The sequence below is a fragment of the Pinus tabuliformis genome, chromosome 1_1 (genome assembly GCF_031772625.1).
Source record: "Pinus tabuliformis cultivar Carrire ecotype Pingquan chromosome 1_1, CPIR1, whole genome shotgun sequence".
Taxonomy (NCBI): domain Eukaryota; kingdom Viridiplantae; phylum Streptophyta; class Pinopsida; order Pinales; family Pinaceae; genus Pinus; species Pinus tabuliformis.
Genome location: NC_142297.1, coordinates 926,356,525 through 926,374,032, shown reverse-complemented (window position 1 = coordinate 926,374,032; position 17,508 = coordinate 926,356,525). Strand labels below are relative to the sequence as shown.

General features: G+C 35.3%; 1 protein-coding gene across 2 annotated transcripts in view; it reads right to left on the bottom strand.

The window, feature by feature from the left end:
- Window positions 1–17,508, bottom strand: part of LOC149217466 (uncharacterized) — a 342,847-nt gene that overhangs the window by 265,995 nt on the left and 59,344 nt on the right. For both annotated transcript variants that reach the window (XR_016250681.1, XM_089391373.1), the window contains exons 3-4: window positions 5,885–6,576; window positions 5,678–5,748 (exon numbers count right to left, since the gene is read on the bottom strand). Coding sequence is in view for 1 of the 2 variants with exons in the window: in XM_089391373.1 (XP_089247499.1) it covers window positions 5,678–5,748; window positions 5,885–6,576 (763 nt within the window). In the remaining variant the exon portion in view is untranslated. The remainder of the gene's footprint in view (window positions 1–5,677; window positions 5,749–5,884; window positions 6,577–17,508) is intronic.

Below are 17,508 nucleotides of genomic sequence, written 5' to 3'. Positions count from 1 at the left end.
ATGTTTTACTGCTTCTTTGTATGTGGAAGGTTCAGTAAAATCATTTGCTAACAAGGCAAAATTGCCTTCACTTCTATGTGCCCTTCTGGTGCCCGTTTTATTCTGCTCATCAGGCTTTACATCTTTCAAAAGTTGAATTGCCCATTTCGGTAGTTGGTGCTCACTTGTTTGCGATTCTGAAAAGTCTCCATCATTGTAAAGAGGATTAATATAAACTGATGTTCTTCGTTCAGGTGAAGAGTCTGGAGAATCACTGTCAGAAGAACTGCTGCTGCTTGGAGATGCGGATGAACTGCTAGAAGATCCAGATGATGTTGTTGAAGTAGATGGACTCGTGACTCATCTTCAGAGGAAGGAAAATCAAGTTCATACCAATTTGGTGAAGTTGGTTGACTTTGCATTTTTCCTTTTCTTTTACTGCCCTTAGTTTCTAACTTTTGAAGAAGACTTTCAATTTCTTCAGCACTCTTACTTTCTATTTCATCAAAGATGACATCCCTGCTCACAATAAATTTTCCATTGGTCAAAAGATGATACCCTTTCTTCTCATCAGAATAGCCAATCATTGTGCATTTCAAACTTCGTGAGTCAAGCTTAGTTCGTTTTTCTTTCGGAACTAAGGCATAACATACTAATCCAAAAACTCTAAGATGTTTAACTCGAGGTTTGAAACCAAACCAAGCTTCATAAGGTGTGATTCCGTCTAAAGAAGCAATTGGAGATCTGTTTCTTAAGTAGACAGCAGTATGTATTGCTTCTACCCAATATGTTGGACTTAACCTCTTGAAAGTTAACATCGATCTCACCATTCCTAACAAAGTGCGATTCATTCTTTCAACTACTCCATTTTGCTGTGGAGTGTAAACATTAGTAAGATGTCATCTTATGCCATTTTCACTGCAATAAGTTTTAAATTCATTTGAAGTGAATTCTCCCCCATTATCTGTCCTGAGACTACCTATCTTTTCTTTGACTTCATTTTCAACAAGTTGGCAAAAAATTTTAAACTTCTCAAATGCTTCTGACTTGTTCTTCAAGAAGTAAACCCAAGTCATTCTACTGAAATCATCAATGAATAGTAAGAAATATTTGCAACCACCAAATGAGGTTTGTAGTGGTCCACAAACATCACTGTGAACTAGTTGTAGTCGCCTGTTTGCACGCCATGAACTTGTTGGAAAACTTTCTCGACTTTGTTTGCCATAAATGCAAGCTTCACATTTTGCATTTTCCCTTTTGAAAGTGGGAAGTCCTTTAACCATTCCTTGTTTCTGCAATTGAGAAAGACTCTCAAAATTTAAATGTCCATATCTTACATGCCATAGTCTTATAGGTGAAATACCTGTAGTCACTGCCCCTGCAAAATCAGATTGCCTTGGAATAACTGTCCCTTTCATCCGTAACAGTTTTCCATCTTCATAACCTGTCATGACAGTTTTCAAGTTCTGTTTGACTGAATTAATCTTGACTAAACCATCTTCCATAATCACCTGATGTCCAGCTTGTCGAATTGTGACTAAAGAGAGCAAATTTTTCTTAAAAGTTGGTACATACCATACATTGGAAATCATTTTTTCTCCAATGCTAGGGAGAAAAACTTTAACTGCTCCTTTTCCATAAGGAGTATGTTTTGTATCATCAGCAAGAAAAATGGAATTAAGTTGGCAATCTTGAAAATTCCAGAAAAAATCACGTCGACAAGTCATGTGCTGAGTTGCCCCTGAATCCAAGATCCATGCATCTTCATAGTCACTTCTAAGTCGGGATGAAAGTTGTGATGCTGGTGAGGAAGTAAAAACATATTCTGAGTTATCATCATCTTGGTCATTTGAAAATTGAGCTGAGTGTTGCTGAAACTTGGGAATGTTATTAACAGATGTTCGACAATCTTCAGCATAATGGCCAACTTTGTTACATCTTCGACACACAATTTGACTTAAGTCTCTTCCTCTTCCTGAAGATTGTCCTCTGCCTCTACTTTGACTTCTATGTTGAGATTGTCCTCTAACTTGATTATTATTTCTTTGTCCTTGAAAATTTCTTCTTCCTTGGTTGTTTCCTCTACCTTGGAAATTATTCCTTCTTGAACTGTTGCCTCTATTAAATTTGTTTCCTTTGCTTTGGCTTCGACCTCGACTTTGTACATTATGTGTTGCTTGATTCTGATTGAAATTCCCTCTGCCTCTCCCTCGAGAACCATCTGCTAATGATTTACTAGTGCTCTATGAAAAAAACATCTTCACCAACTTTCTTCTTCTTCCCAAAAGTTTTATCATTTTGGGTCAACATTTCACAGAGCTCATCAAACTTTAGTTTCTCTAATTTCCCAGTTAATTGTAGAGTCTCCAAAAAATGCGTGTAGGAAGAAGGAAGTCTAGCAATTACAATTGTTATCATAAAACTATCATCTATTGCTGGAAAACCAGCATTAATGATTTCCTGCGTAATATTCTTAGGTTTTGAGATATATTCAAGAACATCACCTCCTTCAGTCAATTTTTGTTGCAACAATTTTAATTGTAGATCAACTTTCTTTGATTCAGGCTGAGTATCAAAGAGGTCTTTAAAAGTTTTCAAAGCAGACCATGCATCTATAGCATTTTCTATATGGACATACATTTCATCATTGACAGAAGATTTAATAAGAGCTAAGGCTTTGACATTCTTAACTTCCCATTTTTCTAGTGCAGCTGCATCTGTGGGTTTATTTGGCTTAATATCTCCATCACATATACCCTGCCATAATTCATTGTAAATGAGAGTGCTTTCAATGAGGCATTGCCATGTTTTATAGGATTTTGTACCTTCAAGTTTGTCGGAATCAGAAAACAAATTAATCAACTTTGACATTGTAGCATTGAAGCTTCGCATCAAGAATCAGACTCGGAAGAAAAAAATATCAAGATGGGCAACACAACATGCAACACACCACGCAAAAAACACGATCTATCGGGGCTTGGCCTTGACCCTCGTATAGTCGTTGAAGCAAGAGAAAAATGACTGAGTTTTGCACTTGGCTCTAGTCAGTTTCTCAAAAATTACAAGGTAACTTTCAAAATTTGACTTTTACAACGATGCTCTTGCAAAACTTCGTAAAAAAAAAGTTACCCCCCTCAAAGTAAAATTACTTTGAGTTACACTTATCCCTTCAAAAAATTACAATTGAAATCCCCTTATTACTCCAAAAATTTACAAATCACCTTATTACTCCACAAACAATAAATTCCCAAAATTAAAAATCACCAGATCTCTCCAATATACAATATTCCTTATTTCTCCATTACAAAAAAAATTTATGATCCACCTTATTTCTCCATTACGAAAAAAAATTTATTATCTTTTAAAACTCCCATTAAAAAAAAAGGTGAATTTTACGTGAACTTTAAAGCATACATCATGCCTTTCAAAAACCACATCCTTTGACCATTTAAAATAATTTACGGTGCATGCTTTTAGGAATCCACGTTGGCTTCTTGCTAGCTTCTTGCTGGCAGGCTAGCTCACGCTGGCTTCTTGCTGGCAGGCTTCTTGCGGGTAGGCTTCACATATTGCGATGATTCTACAGATAACCAATACGCAGAACTATATTACATATTAAAATAACAGCATGGTTAATTGTTAAGATCTCACCGCCTAATAAATTTGATTCAAACTTCAGCAAGTTTCAACACTTGCTGCATCCACACATTTATTTCATGCCCAACACGGGTTGTTGTGCTCCATACAATGCGCAAACCTTCATCTTGTATGTCTAGATCGACCTCCTGAACGAACCATCCAAACTTAGCAAGACTGGCACTCTTACACAGAAATTGTGTTTCAATATCGACTTACCAACACAAAATACCATACGAACTCAATAGCTCAACTGCAAATAGACCTCCATACATAACCAACTTAAATATAATGAATTAAATCAATTTGAAAATAATACCATAGTAACTCAAATGCATATGGAGGAAACCATTCATATCCAACTCTCCGAACATATGTATTGCGTGACCGCCTCAACGTGGATGAGTAGCATCTTGCTTTGCTGCATTCGAGAGGTTAAGCCAGGGTTCACGCACCCGACTCTAGTCCAAAAACGCTTCAAACTCTGGTCCAAAACGCTTCAGACTCAAGTTCTTTGGCACGCCAGTTTTTGTTCCCAAACCATTTGAACTTTCACGCAGTCTTCTTACAGGTTTCACAGACAACGCAATACCAGGTCTTACTACGAGCTTTTGGAGCTGAATTCGTCCTTACAGATCCTGTCGGGGTACGATTACTGGTGCAAAGCGTTATCTGAAGAAGAACAAGTAGCAGAGGGAGGGATGGAAGTTTCTCGGATGCAACAGCGCTTCATTATTTTCACTAATTCTCCTTTTTTTTATTCTTTTATAATAATACAAAAATTGGTTTTCAGATTTAAAAATCTAAAAACAATTAAAATATATATATATATATATATATATATATATATATATATATATATATATATATATATATTTTCTTTCGAACAAAAAACAGGACAAATTCCATACCAGCGAAGCAATTCAATGGAGTTTTCAAAAAATTTGTACCACTGGAATCTCCTCCTCACATCCACTGCAGCATTACTAGAGCTCTGATACCAAAATAATGGCAGAAGTGTCCTCAGACACATAATTTTATTAATAAAAAAAAAAAAAAAAATTACATATTTGATTTTGCAAGAGTTTACACCCGAACAACCAAACACTCTTGCAATGAGCTATTTATAAGCTCAATGTCCTAACTACCTCTAATTATGGATCACTTATTAAATAACAAGTGTCCATTTACAATAAATGCTATTCAAAACAACTAGCTAACAAATCTCCTAAAATAGAGCCTAAGATACGACACATTTGGAGAGTCATATCTTGTTACAACAATATACTAATTCTAAATGTCTCCATTAAATAATTAAACATTCTAGAATAATAATTATTAATTTAATATCTTAAATTAATAATTATTTTATTCTAATTTTATAAGTGTGCATTATATGAGAGAGAATGTGTGAATTCAATGGAGGAATGGCAGCCACTTAAGCTATGAACAATAGTCTACATTAGTCCTGTAGAGGACCGCCTGCAATAAATTTAGGTTGATTATTGCATTTAATGCGGGGATAGTTGAAACCTTTCAGTACTTGTAAGGATGTGGCCCACATTATGTGTGAGGCAACCTCATCATCGCGTTGTGCTTTTATCTTTACTTATCTATAACTTTCTTACTTTTTCATATAAAATACTCTTTCTCCCTACCAAAAGGCTGTCTTCTAGAATTCAGAAAATGGGTCTTGCTGTTTTGTTGTTTACAAGTTTTATAATTTATGTATGGTCAGAGAGTAACAGGGTGCCCTACAATTCTAATGGCCATGATGTCATGGCCATCACGCGGTGCTCTCCAGTGCAACTCATTTGGTATGCGATCAGGCAAATAACTACAAACTTTAACAGTTCCAATTTTCAATTATTAGCTACAACCATTTTAAACTTTGAACATGGAAAGTTTGAAGAAAAAATAAAATTAACAAGTTGCAGACTTCAAGGTTCATTCAATATCTTAAGGAAAATGACCAATTTTAGTAAGAATTTTATCCAAATAAATTAAGCAATTATTCACTAGTATTAGGGTTCAAAACTTCTGCCCCAGGAAAAAGACAAACCTGGATCATAATAATCAGAAAGAGCAACCGACAAGAAATATACAAGCCACCAAGGTACGCCAGGAACTTTACTGCACAGTACAGAAGACAAGTCAATTTAATTGTTTATTGTTTCCTTTCAGATCCCTAATAATATGAGCAAAGGATAACTAATACATGCTTCATTATCAAATACCACTTCAATAGGCCTAGATGTGGAGTACTTACTGATGCCAAAGTTGCTGCGATATGCAGTTTCGACAAGGTACTGCGATAGAACTTTGACCTGGAGTGCTATCTTTACTCCCTGCTGCTTAGTAAATGCATCTTGCATTTTTTTTATGTCGACCACATGTGATCCAGGTGTAAACATATGAAAAGCAATTTGTATAAGCTTTGGGTTACCTTTACTCTTGAAAGTCCGAGGAACAAAATTTAAGCCTATAATATTCCAGTCGGAACCTCGTAATGTTGCAGCTATAGTGGATGACCCATTGTATCCTCCAGGAAGAGCTACTGTCAAAGTACTTTTATGTGGCATAAAGGCTGTTGCGGAGGCATTTATAATAAAACCAACTGCTGAAGCTGTTAGGTTTGCATTTAGTTGGTCTTGAAATTCCCAAGTAAAAGAATATTTGTCACTTGTAATAATGCAACTCTTGCAGGATAATCTGAGAAGAGGACCTTTTAAAGTATCCAAGCAAACTGCCTTCCCAAAATCTTCTGTGCTTGCCTTCAAAGTGTACCAACCGTCACTTGTCAAAGAAAGATTGCTCCCCACAATCTGACTGCACTGTAGCTGGCCAACAGTAGTAACATTGATTTCTATATCATTCCTGAATGTTGTAATGTCATGTCTCATTGCAGGTATCATATACTGAATGGTAGTTGTATCTGATGAAATCGCTTCATAAGCAAGACTGTCACGTTAAGAAATATCAATTAGAACTTAGAAGTACAAGAACTGGGGAGTCAGGAAGAGTCACATACACAATTGAAGAGCAAAAATGAAAGGTGTTATCTAATAGCTATTAAAAAATCAATAAAATTAATGAATGCTCATAAATCTTTGTTTGTTTACTTAACCCTTAAAAGAGGGAAGCTTTTCTTTGTAACTAGCTTGAACTGTAATGAGAAAAATAACAATCTAAGGACAATCAATGATAGAGAAATGGCCACCAGTGACAAAAATATTGCTCCCCATTAACTTTCCAGAAAATGTTAAGAATAGGACTGGCAGTTTAATTGAATGGAATCCACTAACATGTTATGATACCCTTGAATTCATGTTCGTTTTTGGCATTTACTAAGATTCCCTCTGACGGAATCTCAAAATATCCCAATCACAATCAATCAAATGGAAATGTTCGTTTTTGGCATTTACTAAGATTCCCTCTCTCACGGAATCTCAAAATATCCCAATTACAATCAATAAAATGGAAATGACTAAATAGCTGCGTGTGAACTCTGAACCTATCAAATAAAGTATGTGCATTGTTTACTAAGTTTTTAAACGTTCTACAAACTCCAGACTCTCATTCCTCTGGTTCCCAAATATAACAATTTTGTGCAAACACTCATTGATCGTGCCTTTTACATTTCCTCCCCGATACATCGGCAGGCACCCAGAACTATTAGCAACATTTCCAGGAAAGGCACAAGCTGAGAAGGCAGACTTTGTTTATCGGCGAATTTATCTGCACCTACTTCAGTAATTCATGGGCAATCAATGTTGGATTTTTATCTTTGAAGTTTTCAATTGACGAGCAGCGTGGAAAGCAGTGTGAGTAGTGTGGTCAGCAGTGAGAGCAGTGAGCAATGAAAAATAAGCAGTGAGCACTGTGAGAGAAGGGAGCTTTTATGCAGCAGAAGTATCGAGCAGGGAGCAGCAAGCAGCCTGTAGCCTAAGCAGGGAGCAACAATAACCTAAACAGCAGGGAGCAGTGCGAAGTAATCTTGGCATTTTATAGACCTACATCTTTCTCGGAACAGGTTGGACGGAAAATGCATTCAAACATGACAATGGGACAAGAAATTTCAGAACATGTGGAGACAAATGATTTAAGACAAGTGAAAATTGCCTCATCCGCCAAAGCTGGGAAGTGGGTTTGGGTCAATGCCAAACAATATCAAGGCATTTTAAAACGAAGACTAGCCCATCTAAAATGGGAGCAGACAAGGAAAAAACGGTCTCAAAAGTAAAGTACTCGAGCCCTTTGCAATCAGCACTCAAACAAGTCCCTTCTACAAGCACGTGGCAACAAGTAGTCCAAAGGAAAAGTCATTGATGATTCTGCCTTCTATAGTCCCACATCCACACCTCTCACCTGGTCATCTGATCTTTATGTGAAAGAATTGTTAAATGCAAAACAAAGGTTGGAGGTTTTAGAAGCTAAAGAGCAAGAAAGAGATCATAAAATTCATATAATAAACGTTGAGAACAAGGCTTTAGCAGAAAGCAATAAAGTTTTGAAAGAAAAAGTGGCATTACTACAGGAAGCTCTCCTGATATGGAAGACAGAATGGCAATGCATGAAGGCGGATGTGCAAAACATAAAGAAATCTTTAGTGGAAAGTACATAGGTGGTGAATGCGAAATCATCCCAGGATAAAGGGAAAATGATTGCCCAAATAGAAAACCATGAAGAGAAAGCAAGAGAAGAAAGGAAAGGAGATTCCACCAAAGTTTCCAAAACTTGGGCTCAAGTTATTAGCAATTTTGCTAATAAGGAAGGAGAAACAAACATTCAAGTTGACAACATGCAAGATAGAGAAGGCAAGGAAAGAAAAAATAGAGCAGCAAACATAATTATTAAAGGTGTTAAAGACTATGGGAAAAATGAATGTACTCTTGACCTTGCAAGAGACTTCTTGAAAGACAAGTTGATATGGCAAGGACAAATATGCCAAGCATGGAGGGTGGATAAATTTAACGATAAGAGAACCAGGCCCATAAAAGTCATCATGCCTAGCTTGCGTGATAAATATATCATTATAAGCAAGAAGCATCTCTTGAGGGGTTATCATTTTTTCCTAGAAGAAGATTTAACTGTAAGACAACAGGAAGAAAGGAGGGAGGAAATGTTAAAGCTTAGGGCAACAAGAGATGAAGGCAAGAGAGCATGGATTTATAAAGGCAAATTTGTGATAACGCGATTTGGAGCTCCTTCCAAAAAATAGTAGCAAGATGGTAAAAAAGAAGAGGCAACAAACTCTTCAACGAGAAATCAGGAAGCAAGGTCAGTATGGGAAGGCAGGGACAAAGACTCAAATGTGAGTCTTGCATGTCAAAATAAATAGCAATCAAGTCATACCCATGTTTCCTTAAAATTAATTTGTTGTAACTGCAGAGGTTAACCCATGGAGACGAGGACTTGGGTTAGGGCCTATTGCGGAAGATAGAGACATAATTTGCCTCATAGAAACACATGAGCATGAAGGGTGCAAGACACCTATGTTTGAAGGATAATGGAAGATGGCACTGTGGAACAAGGCAGCAGAGAATGGCAAAGGGCACGGGGATATCATGGTTTTAGTGAGGGAAAAAGAAGGTCGTCTCATTCAATTAGAAAAAGAAGACTCAAATAAGCAATTCATTTGGTTTAAAATATCAGAAAATGGAAACCACATCAGAACTACAACATGCTATTTTGCGCCGCAAGTTTCAAAAATCTACAAAGGTAGAGGGCTTGACCACAAAGATCCATTTACAGCCTTAAAAGCAGATATTGCAACATATTCTCAGTTAGGTGAAGTCCTTATAGTGGGTGATTTCAATGCTAGGATTGCAAGTGAGCAAGCTAGCATTCTTTGTTGTAAAGAAGATTGCGACCCTATTTGGTTTACAGAAGAGAATAATCATCAGTGGGAAAGAATTTCAAAGGACAAGGGATGCAATCTCTTTGGTGAACAATTGCTTACTTTATGTGGGGCCTTTGATTTAGTCATTTGTAATGGCTGGACTAGATGGGCAAAGTCCGGTAATTTCACTTGCAATACTTACAATGGAGCAATTGTAGTAGATTATGTAATTTGCTCGCATGGTTTGTGTGAGAAAATGGAGGAAGTTTTGATTGGAGATCAACTTTGGGACTTAAAATCATATCACAAGCCAATTTATTTAAGTTTCTCTTGGACTGGAAAGAAACAATTAGAGTCAAAAATTCAGCATGTCCAACAAAATCTCCCACAGGGCATAATTCTTTTGACTCCAGAAAATTGTAATACCTTCAAAATGATGCTAGAGAGGCTCTTCGAGAAGGATAAAATCACAATTCACAGCCTTCATAGTCATGAATTAACACATTTAATTCAATGCACACTTGCAGAGTGCAAAAGAGCAAAAATTAAGAAGTCTGAAAACAATTGTTTTCCGGTTAATGCTTGGTTTGACGAGGAATGCAAAAAGGCAAGGAGAATGTGGAAAGAGTCAAAGAAGGATAACATAAAGCTCAAAGCTTACAAGCAGTTATTAAGCAAGAAAAAGGTTGATTTCATGGTTTCAAGGAGGGAAGAAGTAATCTTCCTTGGGAAAAATAATCCCAAATTATTTTGGAAGGAGCTCCAACCGAGAAAGATACAAACTAGAAATAGTATTACAGCTTCTAAATGGTTTGACTATGCAAGACAACTCTATGAGCAAGATCCCAAGGTTGACCCTCCCCCCTTGGTCAACACTGATATTGAACTCTTCACGGTGCAAGAGGTAGAGATGGGTATCAAGAAGTTGGGTGTTGGAAAAGCAAAAGACTTAGCTGAACTCCAAGCAAAATATCTAAAGTGGGGCTCAAAGATCCTTGCACCTCACATTACAAAAATTTTCAACAACATCATACAACAGGGGCTCCCCACAGATTGGACAACTAGTCTGGCAATACCTCTTTTCAAGAGCGGTGACATCAATAATCCCTCCAATTATAGGACCACCATAATAAACCCTTTGTTGGCAAAGCTACTTGGAAGCATGCTAGAAAATAATATTAGCAAGTGGGCTGAAGAAAGAGATAAGCGTGCTAAAGGAAAAGCGGGTTTTAGACCTAAACATTCCACAGTTGATCATTGTATAACTTTAAGGCACATCATTGAAAAAGTTTGGGAGAAAAAGGAAGAAGTCTTTTGTTGCTTTGTTGATTTCAGAAAAGCGTTTGACACGGTTTCTAGGGATAAGCTTTGGCATAGAATGGAGGAACTTGTGGTTCCTAAACATTTGAGAGCAGCTGTGTGTAGGATGTATGAAGAGGTGAAAGTCAAAATTAGAACTTCAGCAGGCATTTCTAAAATTTTTAGAAGCGATATCGGGGTCAAGCAAGGTTGCCCATTGTCTCCTACCCTTTTTGGTTTATACCTCGACAAGCTTGAGGAGCGGTTAAATTCGCAAGGGGGTGATGGTATCTATTTGGACAAGTTTGTTATAAGGCTTCTTTTGTATGCAGATGAACTTACTCTAATTGCTAAATCGGCTCTTGGTTTGCAAGAGCACTTACTATCCCTTGAGCATTTTTGTAGAAGTGTGGGGATGTAAGTCAATATCAGCAAAACGAAAGTAGTGGTTTTCTCTAAAAAAGAAAACATAACCTGCATAAGTTCTACTTTGAAGGCAACATTCTAGAAGAAGTTGCGGATTACAAATACCTCGGAATTGACTTCAACAATAATCTAAGCTATGATGGTAGTAGAAAGAAAAGAACTTTGGGGGGTTGGAAAGCATTTTATGCTTTTCAAAATAGGTGTAGAAAGGCAGAGTTATGGGACTGGAAAACCACTCAAACTCTTTTTGGGCTTCTAGCAATTCTGGTGATTCTCTATGGTTGTGAACTATGGGTCAGCAGTACATCCGACATGCAGTGGAAACAAATTGAGAAAATTCAGAAGCGTTTGATTACAAACAAATTCAAGATTAAAAGTGTAGTTCCTTATGCTATCTTGTTAAGTGAAACATGGGCTGCTCCTATTGAAGCAATTGTTATAGTGCGAGTCATCAGGTATTTAAAAAAAATTGAACAAATGGAAGAAGGTAGATGGCCTAAGGTTGTCTTTAATGATAGATTGTGCAAAAAAAAAAAAAAAAAAAAAACAAAACAAAACAAAACAAAACAAAAACAAGAACAAAAACAAAAAACAAAAACAAAAACAAAAAACAAAAACAAAACAAAAACAAAACAAAAACAAAAACAAAACAAAAAAACAAAAAAACAAAAACAAAAAAACAAACACAAAAAAAACAAAAAAAAAAAAAAAAGAAAACAAAAAAAAACTTGGATGCAGCGAAATAACAAATGGTTTAGTAAATAGGGTATTTGCTTGAACACGTCCCATAAACAGCAAAGAGATAAAAGCTTTTGTTATGGATAAGTTCCACAAGCGTACTTGGGATAAGGAGCTAGGAAGAAAAAAAAGTACTATATTGAAGTGTTTAATCCCACTTATAGTCATCAACCAAAAGCATACATAGAGGCCAATATCTCTTGGAGAGCCAAAACTCTTATTGCTCAAGGAAGGACTAATTCTCATCAACTCCATTATGAAACAAGGTGCTTGAAAAGGCCAAAATAAGTGTGGGAGGAAAGAGTATGCATTATTTGTTCTTCCAGAAAAGTGGAAACAGAAAAGCATTTCATTTTAGAATGTGAGGCCTTCAAAGACAACAGGGAAAGTTATGCAGATATGTTGCCAGCTAGCTCTTGGGATAATCTATTTAGCGAGGAGTTTGTTGAGAAGGAGGGAGCATTTATCGTGAAGCTTCTCAGGAAAAAGGTTGAATACATCAAGCAAATGAAGAAGCAATATGTCCCATAGGCTATCTTTACCCTCGTGGATGTTACAATAATTTCTTTCTTTCTTTCTTTCAAATAAAATTGTCCAATACAGAAAAACACGAATGATTATGACAAACTAGTGTTGACCCATCTTAAAAATGGAATCAATAAAGTGTACAGAGATCACTTTTCTAAAGGTGTCGATCCTCATGTTTTCCATTCCTAGCACTCAATAAAGGTGTTGATCCTCATGTTTTCCATTCCTAGCACTCAATCCAAAGCAAGAAATGGAATGCCAAATATTGGGATTGGCACCTCAAGGAATATGATACCTCTCCACATTTCATTGATTCCATCATTAAGAGGGGTCAAAGCTTGTCAGAGGCAGTTACAACAGTATGTTAACATCAGTTACTTGGCATTGTCTTTTCAATGAGGGCACTGTTAGAAAGATGGGTCAACTCATCATTAATTTGAATAACAAGAGGATTGAATTGCAAAAGGAAAAAAGCAAGGAAGCTAGTGGTCCCATAGACTATATCTAGTCTTGTGAACGTTAAAATTTTATCCATTCAAATATTTTGTATGCATGTATGTGATAATAAGATGTTCAAATTATTCAATAAAAACTTATCAAACCAGCATAGATCCATCTTAACTCTAAATCTACTCGGCCCCAAGAAGGATCAAATTTCTCAAGATGCAAACCTTATTTTGAGTACAAAGCTTGAGTAAAAGTTTGTACCTCGAGAAATCTAATTCCTCTCCACATTTGATAAATTAAAATTAGATTTAAAATAGATCTATATTGGTCCTTAATGATATTATCTATATTTACATAAATTTCACATTTCTATATATAGAGATATTCTTACTTTTAATTTTATTAAAACTTGATTATATATATATATCAACTATAAATCCCTACCAAAGCAGAACTCTAGCAATTGATTTGTTTGTTGACCACTATTAGTTTAGCATTGACCAATGAAACTTATAATGTTTAACTTTGAAAACTAAATATTTGTTTTTCAATGCTTATTATAAAAACTATTTTTCAAATATTTGATTGGACCGTAACTTATTATAGTTTTGCATAATATAATGCCATGTGGATAACTGTCTCACCTATTTTATTGAAAAAATAATAATTATTTTTCAATAATTATTAAAAACTCTATTTTCCAAACATTTGATCAGACCATAACTTGAAGGTCTTATTACAACTTTTGCACAACATAATGCTATGTGGATAATTGTCTCACATATTTTATGTCATAATTTATGGATATGGTTGCAATATTCATGAATGAATTTTAAATATTTGTGTAGTGACTTTTTATTCTTAAGCTTTACAGGAAACCATCCAAAGATAAAATCCTTGAAAATAGCTCATCAAGTAAATAACATATTTATCATTAGTTACTTCCCACCATAATTTAAGCAAGTCTTTGCATAAAAAATGGATAGGAATAAGATGTAAATAAATATACTTATCAGGAGTTACTTCCCACATTTATTTATATTTTCCTTAGAACTTATGTAAGAGCAAAATTGTAAGTGTGTAGACTTACTAATGGTTACTACACACCAAAATGTAAGCAAGTACTTGTGCCTAAGTAAGTAATTAATTTATTCATTTGCATCTCTATTGATTAGTTATTGTCAAAGCATCACTATAGGATTCTATTTGCCTATTGACCACTGTTAATTTAACATTGACCAATGTAGGTTATAATTTTTTATGCAATTTGTCCCAGAACGTAATCTCCAACTTGAGTGGCAGGGACTAAGTTTCCTTGCCACTTGTTTCTCTTGTTTAAACTTATTTTAATACAAGATGTATATTATGATTTATCTTAGAAAAAATTGTTTGTAATTTTAGTAATAAAAAAAAAAAAATACAACAAATCGAATTCAATTGATTTATTATTATGTTTTTCTTTAATGCTTTATTTTAGTGACACTAACATTTCTCCCATATTAAGCTAACATGTAAATATTTACCCTCATTTACAATCACTACAACATCTTCCCCATTGTAAGCCAACATTTAACTGTTTACACTCATTTACGGACACTATAACATCTCTCCCATACTTGATTTTAGTGCATCTCTTGGAGCAATAATATGTAATGATTATAATTAATGTAGATTAATATATTTAGGCGTAGTCTAACTTATAGACGAAATGACTTTTTCACCAGAATCCGGCAATAAAATCTCAAGCAAGATTATGATTTTTTGTTGTTTAAAATACATTTTTGAATGTATAAATGGATTATGCATCCTGAAAAACCGCTCGGACACTCAACTTCTACAGATTAAACAATTTAAACTCAACTTTTTAAAAATCTGTTAGATTGTGATTATTATCAACCAGAAAAATGCTCTGAAAAAAGGCTATTTGGTCTATAAGTTACACTACGCCATATATTTATCAATGTTGCACGACTCGTACTCGACAAAGCGCCTGGCATATCACTCGCTGACTTGGGAAGACTTGACAAATAGCAAAAATCTAAAAAACATCTTCCTTTTTGGCATAAAAAATAAATTAATGGCATTTCCAGCACACACAATTGATATTTGTATCTATGATAATATGTTGTGTAAAAAAATAGAATATATATTTTATGTAGTAGTCCATGATTGCATGTCATATAAGAAAAAAAAAAAATAATAACTATTAGAATGCATTAGTTATTATTAATTTTTATATAGTTTATAAATAAATATATATTTATATAAAATTTAAATTTAAAAAAAATTATATATGTGGTTATTATTAGCCTAAAAAAATAAAATTAATATGGTCATTATTAGCATAACAAAATCTTTCTAAAAAGCCCCAAGGGTTAGCTTAATTGGTTGAGTTCCCGTCATTAAAGCACCTTGCTAATGGGAGGTCAAGTGGTCAATTCTCCTCAATGCTCCCGGTGTTAGGCTCTACTAATGAGCCGACGAGAAGTGATCTCTTTGGGTGGATCTACCCATATAATTTCTATGGACATAATGGTCACCAATATCCAATGTACGTGAACCACACAATAAAATAATAATAATAATAAATAAAACAAAACCCTTATAAAGCATATTTTTTTAAAAGTTTGTGTAAATTTATTGTTTTACTCTCAAGTAATTTAATTAATTTGAATCACAAAACCACAACTCTATTAAATATTAGAAAGAATTGTTTGAGTTATTTGTGTATTTGATTCTTGTCACAATGTTTGGTTTCATTTATCATTGATCGCAGTCATTTCACAGACAAACAAAGTTGAACAATCAAGGCTAAAGGATCTGATCTCTTTTTTTTGGCTATACACACAAAATATATAAATGCAGTGGACAGATGGAATTAGAAGAAATTTAGACGATGGATTTAGAAGCAATTATCTTTGTTGTAAGCTAGAAGCCATGAATCGCCTTGAACTGGACATCAAACCATCCATTTCGTTGTTTGTTGAAGAAAAGCAGTTGTTCATCATTCTTTGTTGAGGAAAGGAAAGTTACTACTATTCATGGCAGGAAGGAAAGCCGAGTATGGCAAGTATCGCCTAGTCAGACCAATTATGCACGAGTATGGTGGAGCAAGCCAAGTGTCGAGTATGATCAAGTAGCTCATTTGGTAGCAGACTCAGCCATACTTGGCCCACTCGCCAAGTCATGTGACATTGATATTTATATATTTGTAATGTCAAAAACAATGCAGTGTAATCCCTTCCTCTTTTCATTCACACTCTCTCTCGCACAACATATAATTATTTATAAACATTTTAATTTAATTATTTTAATATATTACCCAAGAAGACATCCATGGTTAATGTTATTTAGATCATCTATGCTAAAAATGTAGCGAGTAAAGGTCTTCTGGCTTGTGCCTTAGCCAGTGAAGACCTCAATTTGTCCTTCTCCCAGTATGAGTGTGAGCTCATGAGTTAGACTTCAGTTAGGATGAGTTTATTTCTAATTTACTGGAATAATCATCAAGATGGCATGCATAGAGTTGGAGCTTCAGTTAAGTGGAGTCTTCATCAGTTTGACTACAGAACGAGGTGGCAGTTACAAGTTTAGTTAGAGTGAGTTAGTCTTCAGTCTTGATTGAAGGAAGAACGAGTTAATACTCCAAGTGTTGATTGGAGAGAGAAAGAGTATCACTCTCAGTTAACTCGCTATCAGAACTCGACTTCTAAAATTGAATTGGGCCTTCCTTGCATGCTCGAATTGGGTCTATAAAGAGGACAACAAAGGCACAAGAAATCACAAGTTTGTTCACAAGTTTGTGAGATTATTCTTTGCAAGAGAAACATTTTTTTCATCCTCACACTTATGGCTTTTATTGTTGTTTCTACTAACAAATCTCAACCTAAGCTCTTCCTGAGTGAAATTGTTCCATCGACGATTCCAATCAAGTAGGCCTTGTCGTCCATTAATCACTTGGACAAACACGTCCCACTGCTTTGAGAACCCATTTAGAGCAGTTCTCATGAGTTCATCATCATCTATCTTTTCTCTGACAATTACTAATTCGTCCTTGACAAATCTAAGCCTAGTGAGATAACTAGCAATGCCTTGTCCTTTGTTCTGTTTGGTGTTTCTTAACTTCTCTCTGAGAATCAATTTCTTGTTTATGGTAGCATTCTGGAACAACTTCAGGATGGCATCCCACATCTTCTTGCATGTATCCAAATTTGCAATATGGGGAACGATGTGATCTTTAACATCGTCTTAGATAATACGCGTAGCCTTGGCATCCTCCTTACGATAGGTCACTAACTATCCCAGATCTGTCAGTACGACAATAATTGTCATAGCATACTCTTTCAGTCCATGCTCCTCCAACAATGATAAGAGTATGGATTTCCAGATACCAAAATTCAATGAACCATCAAGTTTGTCCAAATCCCTCAATCCAGTTGAAGTCGCTTCTGAAACCCTAGAACAATAAACTCCAATAAATCTAAAGAGATTTGTCTGTGTGAAAACCTTTGATTTCTCCTTTGAAATCCTCTTGCTCAAATAACCAAGAACCTCAACGCTTTAGTGCTCTGATATCATGTGAAATTTATGGCTACCTAGAAGGTGTTATTAAC